Source organism: Trichoplax adhaerens, genomic scaffold, assembly GCF_000150275.1.
Source record: "Trichoplax adhaerens TRIADscaffold_12 genomic scaffold, whole genome shotgun sequence".
Taxonomy (NCBI): domain Eukaryota; kingdom Metazoa; phylum Placozoa; class Uniplacotomia; order Trichoplacea; family Trichoplacidae; genus Trichoplax; species Trichoplax adhaerens.
Genome location: NW_002060954.1, coordinates 1552817 through 1571655, shown reverse-complemented (window position 1 = coordinate 1571655; position 18839 = coordinate 1552817). Strand labels below are relative to the sequence as shown.

At 35.3% G+C, this 18839-nt stretch overlaps 1 protein-coding gene across 1 annotated transcript; it reads right to left on the bottom strand.

Annotated features, from left to right (window-relative positions):
* Nucleotides 1-82: 82 nt before the first annotated feature.
* Nucleotides 83-17556, bottom strand: TRIADDRAFT_30117 (uncharacterized protein; the record flags this gene model as incomplete). Its single annotated transcript, XM_002115769.1, has 20 exons — nt 83-559; nt 754-978; nt 1243-4758; nt 4892-5186; nt 5327-5640; nt 5875-6138; nt 6273-6425; nt 6559-9137; nt 9267-9551; nt 9687-9809; nt 9939-11228; nt 11274-12606; nt 12676-15846; nt 15948-16270; nt 16386-16516; nt 16597-16670; nt 16787-16912; nt 17024-17158; nt 17231-17350; nt 17434-17556. Coding segments are annotated over 20 exons (15057 nt in total), but the record flags the coding sequence as incomplete, so codon positions are not given.
* Nucleotides 17557-18839: the final 1283 nt, after the last annotated feature.

The following is an 18839-nucleotide window of genomic DNA, read 5'->3' as shown; positions in this document are numbered from 1 at the left end:
TGTTTAAAATTTATTTATATCACTTATTAATTAGAATCAATAAAAATATGATGTAAGAAATGCACCGTTAAAGTTAAAATTGCTATGGCACAATGCCTTTAAGGTAAAATGTCCATGACACAGTCCCACTACCGCTAGGATGAGGACAACATATAATTAATTTTCCTACTTGAGTTTTTGATGACCCAATATTAGCAGAATCAAAGCCAACGATTATGTTGTGCGTTTTTTTACTTCTAATATTCTCAGAAGATTTAACAGTGAATGCAGGATTATCAATTGACATAGAATATGTTGTATGGCCAAAGATATTTTTAAACGGTATATTAGTTGTTGTACCAGCTTTAACATTAAAGGGTCCAAGGGGTTTCGATGGTAAACATTGTCCATGCAGTGGAAAAGCATATTCGCCTCCTTGGGCTGAAGAAACGTTTAACATAGCTTTAACTTCGCCTACTTTCGTTGGTTCATATGTTACTTCGATTGAAACTTCAGTTCCGGCATTGGATGCTGATGCTGCTGTAACTGTTCTTTCAACATGAAAGTCAGAGTTATCAACCTGTAACATGAGTAGGAAAACATTAGTTGCAATTAAGCATTGGATTAATCCGAAGTAGCCTAGCATGCGATACAGATATTATTCCATATAAGGTAACAAAATTGTGTCTAGACCGCAAGGAATAGACTTTAACAGTCCATGCCTACAAAACGTCCGATGTCGTTATAATGAATCAAACAAAATCAGGAAATTACCTTGCATATATATTCTGCTTTAGACCTTGTAAAGTTAATGAGTCGACAAATTTGAATTTGATTACTACCCAACCAAGTCTTGAAATAGACGGGTTTCTCTAGGCCGGCAGGTGTAGCGGTTAGATATAAATCATATTGATAAATACCTAATTCGGAGCTATTAAATGTTAAACGCCCAGTGCTGTCACCAGCCTTTAGAGGTAGGAACTCAAAAGTACACGATCCCTACAATCATTAAATCAATATTTAGTTATCAAATTGCTGATCACCGATTGTTAATAGATAAAAAAGCTGCATGCTAAGTACTGTAATACCCAAATCAACATATCGCAGCTACCGCTCTACAGAATTATACAATAGCTGTAGGTAGCCTTAATATCGGTATACGTGTATAATAGTCAAAAATAAATAATAACTACATAATAATTGAAATCAGAACTACCATGAAATTTATAATATGTAATGGATATTCAACAAAATCAGACTTACATCAGAATGAGCAGGAACCGTAAATTGTGGTGGTAAACTAATATCGTTGACAGTAGCTGCCGTTTGAAATGTCACCGGTATGGCTAATGGATTTTTTAATGTAATTGACTGTGATACACTTCGACGAACCGGTGTTGTTAATTTTAATGTTGAAATAAGAGCTGGTGGTGTTGCTTTAAAGGATACAAAATAGAATTGATATTCTAGTGTTTGCTCGTTTTTAAAGACAACTTTAGCCGTAAATGTTCCTTCTTTATGAGCATAAAAATTCAGCTTATAATCTCGTTTACTTAAACTTGGAACATCAATATAATCTAGACCTTTCATTGTTGTTGATAAATCGGATTTTTCTGGTTTAAGCATTTCAATAATAACTTTAAAACGTTGTGGTTTATTCAGCCAATTGGATACACTTAATAATTGTGTATAATGAGTTTTACATGGCATTTCATGTCCAATATTACCGATTGGTCGTGGTGCTTCAGCAGTGCCGGTAACATTAAAAACTAAACCAGATCCATCAGGTAATGGAAAAAATACTGAGCCAACATGTTTACGGCCTTCAAGTGTCATAGTTAAAGGACGATAGGTTAATTCATATGCTTTAGTTTGACCTGGCTCAACAACAATACGATCAGGACCATTAAAATATTCGCCGTCAATCGCTGGTCGTAAATACCATGATTGACTAGTTTTATTGGTAATCATTAATGATTTAACTTCTTTCGATCGAACATGTGTACTAAATTGGACAACTTCTTTATGGGGTGTTTGATGGACACACATACCAGTTAATGACAATTGTAATGGTTCACCACCTTCAATCGAACACATTAACTTCTCATAACGAATATCACGATTTAATTCTTTTGGATGAAATGTTACTTCAAAAACAACTTCCATACCAGGTGAGACATAACCTTCTACTGGTGTTATGGAGAAATCAGGTTGAAATTGTTGACTATTCCAACAGAAACCAGCACCAATATCACCTGTATTATATAATGTCATACGTCGGATACTAAAACTATTTTGTGATACGGCACCAAACGATATTGTGTCGCAATCTAAGCCGACTTCAATACCTTGACAACAACCTGTTATTGCAAATAATGGCTGACTAATTCCTTGGCAATCCAACATAATTTGTTCCGTAAAGCGTGTTATACGTGCTATTGGGTGAAATAACAATTCAATTTCACCAATACCACCTTTTTGTTTTAATGTGATGTTATTAGCTGGTTGGATATTAAAAATATTGGTATTTTGTAACGCCAATGACTGTGTGGATAATGATAAATTAAATGAAACATTGGCTTTACTTTTGTTAATTAATTTGACTTTTTTAATCATTTCTTGATTGACACGTAAGGCACCAAAATTAATTAGTTTATGGAATGAATTGACAACATCGACTTTCAACTCTATACCTTCACCCATAATTTCAATCGGTATCTTGGATAATCCGTTCATTTCAAATATTACTAATTGATTATACTGGGTAATTTCACGAGGGCAAAATGTAATTTCAGCCTCACATGTCTGTCCATAAGCAAGCACAGTGGAAGGGCATCGTACTTCTAAATAGGACGTCGACTCAAACAGACATTCCAGGCTAATATCTTTTTGGCCATGATTAGTGATAGTTAACACTTTCTTAACCATGTTGGCTACATTTTTAAATACAAATTGCGGGCCAAAATTATGTTTCGTGAATGAAAAATGTAGTGATGGTTGATTACCTTGACCGCTAACTTGTATATTAAATGTAGGTCCATTAGATATCGCTAGTTGTAGCATGATATCATTTAAAATAATTTTATTTCGGGGGCAAAATGTTAATACACATTTTTTACGTTGGTTATGTTGTAATTGGCCAGCATCGGGATTAATTGTCAGGGCTTCTAATGCTGCATTATGTTGTTGTAGACGATTTCTATTGATTATAAACTCCCAATTAAAATTGAAGTTAAATTTGCCATTATTAACAACATTTAATTGTCTCATAGTTTTCTCGTTGACATCAACCTCATCAAAATTAATTTGATTTAATTTTTGCGGTAAAAATTCTATACTGTCACCATCAGCATTTTCACATAGTAATTGAGCTTGCATTGTAAAGCCTTCAGCCTTAATGTTAATGGTTAATGGTGCTAATTTCTTTTTAATACGACATATGACGTTGAAATTGACTTCTTTTTCCATTTTAGGTGTATAAGAGATTGTAATAGGTAAGCGTGATTTACCATCAATTCGACCTGATGTTGGTGAAATTGTCAACATTGCAGCATAACCTTCCGTATGACATGATGAATCATCAAAGACAAAATCTAATGGTTGACTTTCATTATTGACAAGATTGACAAATTCTTGGCCAGTATAACCTAATAATAATGAATTGAGGTTAATAAATGATTTATCCAGTAAGATATCAGGTTCATATGCACGACCAACTAATACAAATGGGATCATAATTTTATGCTCTACAATTGTGAAATTCCAAAATGACTCAACCATATCGATCGATTCAGCCAAATATTCAAATACTATTTCAATACGTTTGCCACTTGCTAAATAACCATCTGGTGTTAAGCATGAGAAAGTAGCACGCTTACTAAATTCACTACTGCCATCATCGTTAGTCCATTCGAAGTGGTAGCCATTATCAGTTGGATTGATGATATAAAATCGTTTTGTAATAACTGTATTGATGCCACATGATTGAAATTCTACCACTTTAGTATTAACATCAAGCGTTGTACCAGGTGGGCTATCTCCAGGTCCTTTCAATTCTGGGTTACGCCGATTGGCTGTTAAGTAATCAGAATCATCTAATTCAAAATGACAATAAGGCATAATACCATGTCCACTAGCAGTAAGTACAGGTGGTTGCAAATCAGGTAGTAAATTAGGTATTTTACATATTAATTTTGCCTGATATTCATACACTGCCATTGGAGTAAATCGTACTGAAAATTGTTGTTTTGAACCAACTTCAATACACCCGCTATTAGGTTCAATAATAAATGGTCCTCGATATTGACCAGGCAATAAGCGAAATAGTGCATTATCCCCATGATAATGATATTGATGATCGTAGTCATTAGAAAGAGCGGATAATTGATTATCGTTAGTAATCATCGACCAGTCGTAATCAAGTTGAACTGATCCCTTATTATAGATAAAAAACTTGAAGATTCGACTTTGTAATACGAAAGTATCACGAAATTTAATATCATCAATTTTACACTTGCAAGTTGCATAATCAGCGGTAGCGCTAACGCGAATGTGTAATTCGGAAGAGGTATCATCGATAACGGTGTGTAATGGCTCAGGTTCTGTTTCGATAACTTTCCTCTTTAACGGGCGAGTGGTTTGTGATGCTGATCGCCTTTGCCCAACTGCAGATTGATTAGATTGCTTCGTAGCTGATTCATCATCTCCGCCAGCAGCGGTCGAAGCTGAGGCAGCATCAACCCATTTCACAATTCGCATACGATCATCCCATTCTGGTAGCTAAATTATTTAAGGTATAGAATAAGAATTAATTAATTAAACTCATCGAAAATTCGAAATAGAAAACATCTACTAAACAACAAACAATTCCTATAAATAAAGCAAATGCAGTCTATCTACGTATATTGTTTACCGGTGTTGAACTATCTGTGTAAGCGATAGTATAAAATTGGCAGACAATATCACTAAATTGAAGGCGTTTAGGTTCATGACTTAAGAAAGTTAATGTCATATCTTTTGTGCTATGAGGATGTAGATGACCAATCGTTGGTGAAAAATACAATTCTTGATTAATTGGCCATTGATAGCGAACTACTTGATCAGAATGATTTGACATGGTAAAAGATAACTGTCTTGCTTCAGCCACCGGGCAATCACCAAAATCAATAAAATTTGCAGTGCTTGCTAAAATTTGCGTTGAAAATATTCTGAATCAATGTACTCATACATTCTTTAACTATTAATAAAATATCATAGATACTCTAAACCTATATGAAGATTATGTACTATAAATAGAATTTACACCAAAGTAAAACTGGATAATCAATTCTAAACTATATAGGATAACATACCAATATCTCCTTCACTTAATTCATCAGTGGGCTCAGGAATATCATTAACTTGACCATGAATTTCATCAATTGTCAGTACATCTTCATAGCCTTCACCAATTAGTTCAATAACTTCATCTTCAAATTCATTACTATCGACTGATAACTTAATTCTTCCTTCATACTTCTGACATAATTTTGGACTAAATGATACATGAAATCGAGCTTCTGACCCAACCGGCATTAAGATAGAGGTCATCTTGATACCATCAATAACCGCCTTATTTGAAATTTCTTCTTCAACAGCTTTGATATTTGGTGTTAATGAATTCTTACTTTCATCATCATAAGCCAATTCAAAAATCTGTATAGCAGTAAAATAAAGAAATTACATTTATCTAGATTCATCAATTAAATAATACAGTATATAGGAAACGTGTAAAAGCCATGGATCAAGACAGAAATAATATCAACATGCTAATTTTTTTAAATCCGATTTGGTATCTATATAAGTTATTGGTCACTATGACAAATTGTACAGATTATTTTAATGCTCATTCTTTACCTCATCCAGTGATGTTAATTCTAGGTTAATTTTAGCTGGTAGTAGACAATCATTTTTTAAGATTAATTGGTGAGTTTGATTACGACCAATCAGTAAACGCTTGAATAGCAGCAATAAATGGCCAACTTTATTTCTGACATTGGGTCGAATGATGGATACACGAGGTAAATTACCTTCACCATACATGTCGAAAGTTAAATTTTTAGCTTTAGTTATTAATCCTTGAGCACCTTCAATCGCAGCTTCAAATTGCGCAGTATAAGACTACATAATTAATTAAAACAGAAGTGGTAAATAACATTTATTTTCCAGGAAACGATAATATCATTAATTAATTAAAAACTTTCTATTAATGCGAATTATGATGACTATCTTGTAGAACTTAACATTCTCCTAACCTGCATGGTAGCTGGACAAAATGTAACAGTTACATAAATATGGCTATGACTAATGATAGAAACTTTACTCGGTTCAACATCGAACACATCGTGCCATTTTGCTGAGGCTCGGCTTGATAGAGGCTTGACCGAAAAGGCAACATCACAAGGAATCTAGTTCAATGAAAAACAAACAGAATTAGAATTAGTAAACATTCAACTACTTTTAACTTAAATACTACCGTTTAATATAACAGTTAGCAAAAGACAATTGAGAGCAAATTATCATTACGACTGGGTACTTTACCTTATTAAAATTAGCGATTTTAAAACGAACTTTGGCTTTTTGACCCACTTGAACATGATAAAAATAGAACTTGTTCTCTTCGGTGCAGTATACGCCAGAATTTGTACTCTGATCTAATTGTTCCATCATAAGTGCACTCATTGTTTTAACGAGACGATGTTCTTCAAAGATTAAATTAGTATCGTTAACATTGATACTTGGCACGCTTGCTTCACCAACTAAACGATAATTAATACCACTTGGTCGGTCTTTTGGATTGCGATCAGTAATATCGATACATATTGCTTCTTCAAAACGACCAGGTATCTCACTAAAAAATTCAACGGTAATAGTCGCAGCTACCCCAGGCTGAATTAATCCATATGCTGGATATAAAATATAAGTGCCTAATATTAACCGTTGACTAAGGCCACCTTCAGGACGAGTTAATTCATGTCGTTTTTGCTTAAGGTTAGTCACTTTAGCTGAGCCAGAACCATCTCGTGAACGACTACGTTTTGTTGTTACGCCGTGATTTTTAGTCGGTTGCGTTTGTTTAATGACGATATCTTGAATCAATTTATTAATACTATATCGAAATTCAAAATCGCCGCAATTTTCTATTCGAAAGGTTAACTGTTTACGTGTATTGACCAACAAAGAGCCAAAATTAACGTCACTAACTGGATATATTTGATAGCGACTAAAAACAGATTTAACACTCACTTTAATGGGTATATTGGCAATAATTTCACCACCTTCATTTAATGTTGGCTCAATAACTTGACATTTTAAAAGTGGTAAATCTTTAATTTCAATCTCTTTTTGCGATTTGAATACAATTTGTACTTGCTGTGGACGATCACCAGATTGCAATGATCCTTTGTTAGGTAATATAGAGATGTAATCGTAAATTGCTTGATCATGATGTTGTTGCAGTTTATCTTCAAGCATTAAATGGTAACCAATTTCATATTTGCCTTTATTTTTTAAGGTGCATGTTAATCTTGTCTCTTCAAAGACACGCACAACACCAAAATCTAAGCCACCATCAGCACCTTTGGGAAAGCTCATATCTAACGCAACATCATACGCTTCAGCTTGTATCAAGATATTTTCTACATGGATAAGTCCCATAACACCTTCCGCATCATAGACTTCAATTCGAATAGTTTTCTTCAAATTGGTTGCTTTAACGGCTTTAAAATGAGCATTTAACGCAAATTCAGTATGAGGCTCAATAACACCTTGTTCTGTGGTTAAACTAAAATCTTCGCCTAAATTTTCCATACCACTGACTTTCCAAGCTACCGGTAATAATGTCGGATTACGTAAGTATAACGTTTTAGTGATTTTACGATGCAATAAGACACGTTCAAAGTGTAAATTTTTCTTGTCAATTTCAATCATTGGCTTAACACCAGTACAGGAAATACGAAACATAACAGGTTCAGGATTTTCTCGTATACAACACACTAATGTGTCTTCAAAACGTCCTGGCGACTTTGGATAAGCCCAAATAGTTAATTCTTTACTCTCATATGGTTTCAAATATAATCGTGATGGATCAATTAAAAAGGTAACAGCTTGATTATCATGCTGAAAACAAAATTGAACATCGACATCAAGTGGTGATGTATTTTGTATTGTTAAACGTTCCATATTTTCAGGATATTTAGCTTCTTTGTAACGTTCACGACTTTTACTACATAGTAACGGTCCAAATTCATAACAATCACGACTTAAGATATATTTTTTATGAATAATTTCACCAAGGTCTATTACTTTCTTACGATGATGAAATACAACGCGTGGTTCTTGTGCAATCGATGGGAATGCACATATCCCACGACAAAATAATTGATAGCGTCGACGTGTACCAACAATTTCAAAATTTAATGTTTCATCAAATTGTCCTAATTCCGTGGATACAAACCTTATACGAATGGTAATAGTTGATGATGCTGGAATCACCCAACGATATTGATTAGGTGTTTTGGGTGGTAATAACGATGGTGCTGTCACTACTTGTTCATCATCATCAGTTTTAGCTAATGGTGGTGATGGCGCTGATCCACGTATTCGTGATTTATTACCAGTACGTCGTGATTGCTTGTCTTTATCTGATCTTAGCTGGGCGCGACTTGTTGTTGGTGTACCTTTTTCAGTTTTATTGTTATTATCGGTAGCGATTGTGCGATTATTGAAGGATAGTGTTGCAGCTGTACCACTCGCTTGCAATTCAGAACCAGAGTCAATTTCAGCTTCAGATATTTTCTCATCTTGATTATTATTCACTGCACCTGTTGCTGTATCTTGATCGACTAAATTAACAAAGCTATAATGAACTGGTGGTTCTAATGCTTTACGTTTAACCGGATAAGGTATAACCGAAAATGATGCTGGTGGGGGTATTGGTGGTCCATTAGGGCCTAAACCTAAACCATCGAGGACTTCATCAGCACCTGGTAAACGATTTGTCACATAAGTCATGATTTCATGATTATTTTGTGTTGATACTTCAAACAAAATATGTGGTACACCAATAGCCATTTTACCATCATTTGTATCATTATCGCCACCTTGTTGATTCGATGATCCTCCTGTTACTTGGTTATTACCGACAGTTATGGTTGTAGTATTATCTTTACTTATAGTTCCAGTATTACCACCCGACATTGCAGCTTGATTTATGTTCAATGTATTCATTGTCGAAGCTCCCATTGAACTTTCCATTTGAATTTTAGCTTCTTTTTCTTTTAAAATTTCACGTTCACGTTCTCGCTCTTTTTCGCGTTCTTTCTCTTTTTCACGCTCTCGATTAACGTGAGCATGGGTCTCACGCCGTTTACGCGTTGTGCCTGCAGTTGGTGGTGGCAATAAAACTGTTTCACGTTCTTCTGGAGATGGCGGTTTTAAACTGGTACCACTACTACGATCCCAAAAATCTAATAATGTATTAATCTCACTTAATGACTGCTCAAACATAGTAAATCGTTGTGATAATTTATGCTCTTCTAATTTTCTCTTTCTTTCAGCTTCACTCATAGGTTGGATATTGGCATGTAATGCCTCTTGTGGTGAATGAGTTCCAGCTCCCATGGCATTACCTTTCTGCTTACTACCTTTCTCATCTTTACGACGTTTACGGCCATCGCCCGATTTATCACCTTCCATTTGTCCTTGTTGTTGGCCTTGTCCCGGTTGTGAGCCCGATTGTTGCGTTCCTTGCTGTTGTTGTTGCATTCCTTGTTGCATTTGTCCTTGTTGACCTTGTTGCCCACCTTGAGGCTGTTGTTGTTGTCCTTGTTGTTGTTGTGCTAATTCACTGCCTAATGTACCACTTGAATCAGGCCTTGATGAACCTTGAAAACCTGATGCTGGTCGAGCATTTGTCATACCAGGTGTATGTTTATCTTGCTTAGCAGTCGATTTATTATCAACACTGGGTTGATTTTTACTACCTGCACCAGCTGGTGCTTTGGTGGTCATTTTACTTCCTTGTGTCTGTTTACGTTTTCTACCAGGGCGATCTTCTTCTAGACGTTTCTCTTCTAATTGAGCTTGTTGCTCCCTTTCACGACGTTCACGCTCTAATCGTTCTTCTTTTTGCCGCTGTAATCGTATCTTTTTGGCTATTAAATGTTTCTTATCAATCTCTGCTTTTTGCTCACTTGTCATAGCATCATATTCACTTTCTGATATATTCTCAATATCGAATTGATCGTCCTGAATTGCTTGACCATTTCTACTATTTTTATTATCAAAATCTTGTTTTTGGCGTTCTTCAAATGATTGTAACTTTTTAACTGGATCAACGGTTAATGTTATAAAATAGATATATTTACGATTATTGATTGCTTTCAAGAGACATTTAGCTGCAGTATTCATATTATTCATAAACATCGATTCAAGACCATCGATGATAAGACCACGATGGCAATCATTTAGCTGGAATCGTTCGGCAATAATTTCAATAATTAATTCTTCAGGTAATAAGCATGTCATAAGCCCATCTTCACCGGCGACACTAGCACTAACACTTAATTTACGACCAATAAAGAGTGGTGGTGGAGAATTGGAAACAGTCGTTGTCATCGTTGTTGTTTGTCCAGCTTGACTCATTGTACTATGGCCATGATAGCCCTTCTGAGATATAATAACTGAATGCTTACGATCGGATAATTTCGATACACCACCAGTGCCACCGCCACCAATTGCACTCGATGCAATTAATGTTGGTGCTGCAGATTGCGTGTTGGAACCTAATGCAGTGACATTTTCAATACTTAAACCGCCAGTATTAGCAGCATTGGTATTAGCATTGGCAACATCATCACCAGCATTTTTAGCTGCTTGAGCGCATAATTGTCGTGCTTGTAGGCCAGCTTGCGAACCACCACTGCTAATTGCCTCAATGATGATACTATCAATGGTTAAGAGTGCAGCACCATAAGCTTTGGCAATAGTAATAGCAGTTTGTGTTTTACCCGAATTAGGAGCACCATTAACGATAAGAGCAATTCCACGACGATTACGAGCTGCTGTTCCTTCAGGCGATAAATCAATACCTAAATGTCTTGCAATAGCTGCATAAACAGGTGTTACTTCAAGTTCACCGACTCCACCATCGCCAGCAATAATACCATTAGCTGGATTATGGCCATTGGAGGGATGATTATGCTTCTCATCTATGCCAGTAGCAACACCTTCCGACATTGCACTTTCTGATCCACCTAAAGCCGACTCAACCCCAGGTACACTTACAAAATATGGCTTCTCGCCATGTTCACTGCGTTCATCAAGATTTGAAATGATCGATGAAGTATTGAGCTGTTCTGATGATTCAGCAGGCCCTAGACCATCGAGAACACCACTACCATCATCATCATGTTCTTTCATTAAGTGTGACGCTGAACCTAATTTACTTGATTGACGAGCTTTTTCTTCCTCTTTCTTCTTTTGAGCATCATGATAGGCATCAATTAATTCATCTGGTAATTTATCACCAGGTTGTCGTGGTGGCAATAATAATGTGTTATACTCATCATAACCTTTCATAGAACGTAACATTTTCTCATCTTGTAAATAATGCGGATCAAATTCAAGTGAATACATTTCAACAGGGAAATGGCCTAAATTACTAACTTTCACTTCCAGTTCAGCACCAAGAGAATGGGGTAATACTGGACCAAATTCCAACATGGTTGGATTAAATTGAATAGTTGGTTCAATACCTTGGCCATAACAAGTGATTTCATGCTTCGAATGACATTGTTGGACATAAATTGGTATACGTTGCATATAGGGTGCTTCTTCAGTGGGTAGAAATTTAACTTGAACATTAAACCTTTGCCCTGGTGATAGATTGCCTTTACTTGGCATCAACTCGAAATAGGGTGCTTTAGGTTTGTCCACTTTCACCTTATGGCGTAGATAGGATGGTTTAAATTTATCGATGTTTTTCTTTTTCTTCTTTTCAGGTATCATTGAATTCCATTCACAGCGTACTTGCTTTGGATTATATAACTGAATGGTAATTATACGACATTCACCGCATTGGACAGTACCAAAATCTAATGTCTCGGTTGAAATAGCAATATTAGGTATTGTGACAAATGCCTTTAATTGTAATCCAGTCATTGGGCCATGGGCAACTTGAAATGGAACGAAAACATTTATTTCACCTTCAGGTAATTCAGCGCTTTGTGGCTTGAATGAAACAGCAAAATCCAAAGGTTCATACGCTGGTGCACCAGGTAACGATTTAACTCGATCAAGTTCAACTTTAAAGCCAGTACTTGGTAAATGATCTTTATTAATACTGAAAGATACTGGACTGTGGCCAACGTTGGCAATTCGAACGATATGAGTTTTGACGGCACCATAAACAACATAACCAAAATCAAGGACATAATTTGGTAACTGGCATTGAGTTAGTTGTGTCTGTGGTTGTAACTGTTGTGATTGTTGCTCATAGCTTGCATCGAATCGTTTCATATTGTTGGCTTCAGCATATTCGGTGACTAATAAACGTTCAGCTTCTCGTTGGATTTCAAATTCCGATAACTGTTCAGGATTAGATAATTCTGAACCAACGTGGGTGGCAACAGACAATGACCGATCAACTTTATCGACTCCTTTAGCATTCGTTGAAAACTCCGGATCATGATTTGTTTTAGCAGTAACTGCACCATTGAGAGATACATCTTGAAGAATTTTCTTTTCATTGGAGAGTTTCTCTCGTGCTCTTTTTAGAAGTGCATCAAAACTATCGTCACTTGAACGTGGCAAATCAAAAGCCATCCTTGGAAATATACCTTCACCGCGTATTGTAATAATTTCAGGTTCAAAATAGGCAATACGAATTTCAAAATGTTTCTCAAACTCGTCTGGTATACCCGGTATAAAGCGAACGGTTAATACTTGTTCTTCTTTTGCTTCAATTCTACCTACCGATGGCATAACAATTGGTATGCCTGGCAATGGACGACTTTGATCACTGCCATTCGATGTATTAAAATCAAAAGCTACATCGCCAGTATTTCGTAGTGAGATTGTACCGACAGCGATTTGATCATACAGTTGTTTACCATAATCTACAATCTTTTTATCAAATTGATACGATACTATGGATGCACTGCCAGTTAATGTAATATGATAGTCAGGACCACCTTCAACATGGCAGACGGCAATTGCTTTACTATTCACGTAGGTATGACCGTAAAAAGTTAATTGGATACGTTGGCTTTCACCTGGTTGCAAGACACTGTAAAGTGGAAGTATATCAAATACTTCTTGTATCCTCATTTGACTATCATCGATACTATCGTATTTCAATTTGATCTTATTCATTTTATCTAATTCAATTTCACTATCATCGATATCTTTATCCTCATCCATAATATCTAAATGCTCATTTTCCAGCATATTGGTCGATATTTTACCATTCATTTCATCGGTAGAATGTTGTATAAATGACCAACGATATTTCACCTGTGTTGGGCTATCATTGGTGATTGTAATATAACGCACCACTTCTGTATCATTCAAGATGCATCCAAAATCGATATTTGTCGATTCAAATTCTAAATTGGGGAAATAAACTTGAGATTTCAAGTTAACATAATCTTGCTGTGGATGCTCCTGATACGATATTTCAATACGACTATCAAGTCGACGTGTAAATGAATCTTGCCTATAAGCTGGATCGAATTTAATGGTTAAATCTTTCTCTTCATTAGGTTCAAGAACAACAGTAACTATAGATACTTCTTTTTTGCTGTCCAATAGCATATGGAAAGGATAATCCACTGATAACTGAGCAGTCACAGGCAAAGATGATATATTTTTCATAGATATTTGCTCATACATGGGTTTTAATATCGTACTAGGTGTCTTAATTAATGAAAACGATATTGTGCGCTGTGAAAACTCCAATACAGGAGCAATAAAATCAGCAATAACATCAACCTGCATAATTTTCTCTTTTCCGGTTGTTTGACCAATAATAGCGTGGCATATTAGTGTTTCCTTCACTGGCTGTGGGTTATCTGAGTAACCGGAAAGTATAATTTCAGTCGATTGTCCAGGATGCAGCACTAATTTATCTGGTTTAATATTGAATATTGGTCGCGGTGGCTCTTTAGGTGGTGGCATCAATTTAAACTTCATATCTTCTGTGTTATATTTAGGAGGTTTCCTAGTGCGTATCGGCTGAAAACCTTCAGTAGTCCAAAATATTTGTTGTAAACGACGACCACGATTACAAATTTTGAACGTTTTGCTAACGGGTGAACGGCTAAAATGTGGACCAAGATTGACAGAAGGCACCATAGAAGGCTGACATTGTACTGTCGTACCGAAACCACGAGCTTTAATTTCAACAGTTTGAGTTTGGCTATTTTCAATCTCAAAGGCTAACTTGTCGGCAAATCGTATGGAGTCATTTAAATTAGCAAATAAATCGAGATACAGAGTCTCTTCCGGTTGTATCAATCCTGTTGTCGGTTGAATTGAGAATACTGAATGTGGTCGTAACATAGTAGCCTTAAATTGAGCTGGTATAAGCGATTCATTAGTTACTTTAATCTTTCTATTAGCATTCGATAATACTCTTGTTTCGCCATAATCCAATTCCTTCGGTGTCACATGTAGTACTGGACCTTCACCAAGTGAGAGGATCTGAACTGTTAACGGATGGCTTTCAGCTCCTTTAATAAGAATCGTTACAGTAACTCGGATTTCATCTAGTTCTGACACACTCAATTGCAACGGCATCTCAAGAGTTGATTGTGCCTCAATAATTCCTTTCGGATTTGGACTACCATACTGGCAAGCACTTGACTGATCTACATCTTGATCAACTAACTGATAAGTTGCAGGTAAATCGGAGCTATTATATAACTGCACCGACTGCTGATATGTGTGATTGAGGAAGCATCGACCAAAATCGATTACTGGTGATACTACCATTATATTTGGTACAATACATTCAGCAGTAATGGGTATATTAAATACATTTAGGCCAACATCATTAACATCAATGCATAGCTTGATATCGTAATTTTTAATACTAGTTGGTGTTAAGTCAATTTGGATATTAACCTGCTCCATAGGTTGCAACACGTATTCACTTGGAGTAATAACGAAATCATCCTCATCACTATCGACGCGTAAACGAAATGTCATTGGAATTTCTGAAGTATTTTCTAGTACTGTTTGCCTCGTGTAAGTAAATCCATATGAAACATCGCTATATTGTAAACGATTAGGTTTAAATGTAAATGTTGGTCCAACAACATGGCACTTGAAATTTAATGGCAATGGATCTTGCGAGCCCTCTATATTCCACATGAATGTTTCATCAAATGTTCCAATAACATTGGACGAAAATTTAATTTGAACTGCTTGAAATCCTGCTTCTCTTACAATACCACGTGATGGCATGAAACTGAACATTTTACCAAACTCTGTCGTTGCTGGTACAATAGAAAAGTTAGCATCAATATAACCCTTATTTTGTAATATAACTTCATAGCTGTGTTTAGATTTAACAAATACATCGCCAATATCTAAAGATTGGTAAGAAAATTGTAAATTCGGCCCCATTCCAAGTCCGGATATTTTCAATGGCAATCTACTTTCTCGACCAACAACATCGCAAAAAATTGTTTCTGTATAAGGTTTGGCTTCAACTGGTTTAAAGTGTACCATCATTTCAGCTGTTGAATTAGGCCAAATATCTCCCTCTACCGGATCGATAGAAAATTGCTCACCGGAATATAGAAATTTATTCGATTCTATAGCCTATATTGGTAATTTGAAATTTTTAATTACAATTTCAGTGACATCGCTACTAAAACTACTTAGGTATTAAAATATTATGAGGCCATAAAATTCGAGCCTACCGTGCGTTTATTTTTGAATGTTCTGGTCAGAATGGACATACTGTCTTTCAGAATCGGATCACTGATGCATTCTTCCAAGAAATCATTTTGTTGTTTTTCTTCATCGACAGATAAATCAGTTAAAAATCGCAATTTTTGACTTTCTTCCTCTTCAGTAGTTGCAAATGCCTTCCATTGATAATGGACAACAACATCACTTCTATTAACGATAGAAATGGACCTCTGTGATGACATAGAGATGTATGTAGTTTCCATCTTTAGTGACGACTTTTCTAAGCGAACATTTGCATCAGTCGCAGCACCGTAGACATGAATGTAGATGTCTTCACCTATTAAGAATAAGATACTCGTACATGTTAGATATAAAAGATACCTCGTTAAACACTATCACTACACCAGGTGTTATAAAATGTTCAACAATTAACAATAATTATGAACTATTACCGGAATCATAATGCAATATGATATCATCAGAATAATCTCCAACTCTTAGGGGTTCAAAGTTGATATGAATTTGTAGACTTCCATTAACACCAATTTCACCATGATCAGGAGTAACCGAAAAGGGCCTAATTTAAATTATTTTATAACAAGCAGAAATTAGCTGGAAATCTCTTTAATTGTAATCGAGATCATCTAATATGCGTACTTATTGCAATTTGTCGTATATTTTCCAGTACAGTTTCCTACATTTCTTACAAGTAATGTTTTCGTAAGGTTATGCTATAAAAAGATAAAAAAAACACATGCATATTATTTATTTCATAAAAATAAGTCAATCACGTTTCATAAATTGATATATAGCAAATAGAAATGGAAGTTTTTCAACGAAGAATCACCTTTACTGGGCAGCACGATAAGTTTACTTCATCTGGAAAGTCGAAGATTGCTCGATCACCAATGCACACAATTGGTACAATAAAACGTTCTCTTTCCGTGACGCAAATAATATCATAAGCATAATCCTACAATAATAATTTTTCAGGCAATGGAAAAATATTAATTTCCCAATAAAATAAAGAGTACCTAGAAAAATACGTATTCAACATCTAAGAATATATAATCAACTATCTAACCTTAGCTTCATGCGGCGTAAATTCTACCACAAATTTTGCTTCCATCCCAGGAGCAGTCTTATGACCGACGTTTTTGGGACTTATTATTTTAAAGTATGGTGAATCAATTGGAAGAACTTTTACCAATCGTGCAACCTAAAAATGGAACATACAGCTTAGCTGCTTGGTGTTATTCTTACTAAGATTATTTTCATTGGCTTATATTACTTTATCTCTGTTGCGTAATATAAATGGAACACGATAAGTTTCAAAGGCTTGATACTTTTGGAAGTAGACCTCCGATGGAAATGGTTGAAATAATGGTTCGTCGATATCCACATTAGTTACCTATAGCATAAATATAAATATGTTTAATATTAAAAGGTGCTCACTAGTCGATTTATAGTATAGCAATAATATTGATCAAAAACCTTTTGGTAAGTATTCTCGCTCATATCAAGCAACTCTATAACTGGAGGTATATGAACTTCATCTGTTTTTTCTAGGCGTTCAGCAGTTGTCATTTCCATCGCTGCCATAAAGGAAGATGGGGTATACTAACAAATATTGTAGGATATAAAGCAATGTCCATTAACACTACGTTTTCAAGCAAATCATAAATAGAATCGTAAGATTCTGTATTAATATTACACTACTGTCTGCTCAATCATAGGATATCATTTCTTAATGCACGATTGACTTACAACAGTAATGTAGATCCAAGAATAATATTATTATTAATAATTACTATAGAATCGAAAATTATGCACGAATACATGATACTGCGTTAAAGCTAGATTGCAAGCTGATCATCAATACATTTAAAATTGGCACCAATTGCAATGAAAGCTATGATATCTAGGTAAATGAAATAAATCTTTATAATGAAAATGTATACTATACTTGAATAAAATTTATATTTACCCTTTCGGCTCGTCGTGTTCGTACGACTTTAGGATTTTTAGGCTTGTGGTTGCGTCGCCTAACTGTATCATGGTTGATACCATTAGAACTGTGATCTTCTATTCCGTTCATCATACGTTATAAAACTAACGGCGTGTTTTATCTATCACAGAACGACACTAAATCTTCAGCAATTAATTATTTTGCGAAGATTACTGATTACGTAAGGAAATAATAAGAAATTTTGCCATAAACTTGTTAACGAAAATTTTAATGTCTTCAGCTATATCCTAACGGCTACTTGCTGTAATGGTCTATGTATACTGATATGTTGATTGTCTATCATTTGCTACTATACCATAGCTTATACATTACAAATAGATTAGTAATACCATCGGTAAAGCTAAAGTTTGACTGTCCTAATATAAAATCGTAATATGTATCATTTTGTAATCAAGTTTAACCAGGTTACCTTGGTTACGCAGGAGCATGCGTATATTTTATTTATACAGGTAACGGATTATGATTATCGTCGAGTGCAGAAGTACAGAACCATTCGTCAGTGTACTGTAGTGTTGACATAGCGCTGTCTGTGCAGCGACCCTTAATTAGCAGCACAATTCATTAATAACTAATGCGTTAAACTACAGTATAGAGAATCATCGGCCCTCGTATACCAATAATATTGCACTACAGCATTAAAATAATAATTTCAGCGATTAAGGTTACGATTACGGCTAGAGATAATGCCAACTATACTATAGGTTAAGAGTACGTTAGAGTTAAGACTAACTATACTATAGGTTAAAATTACGGTTAGAGTTAAGGCCAACTATATTATGGGTTAAGATTACGGTTAGGATTAAGGCAAACTATACATAACTACTATGATTTACTGTACTTATAGTTACGTGGGAAAAGTGTCTTCATCGAT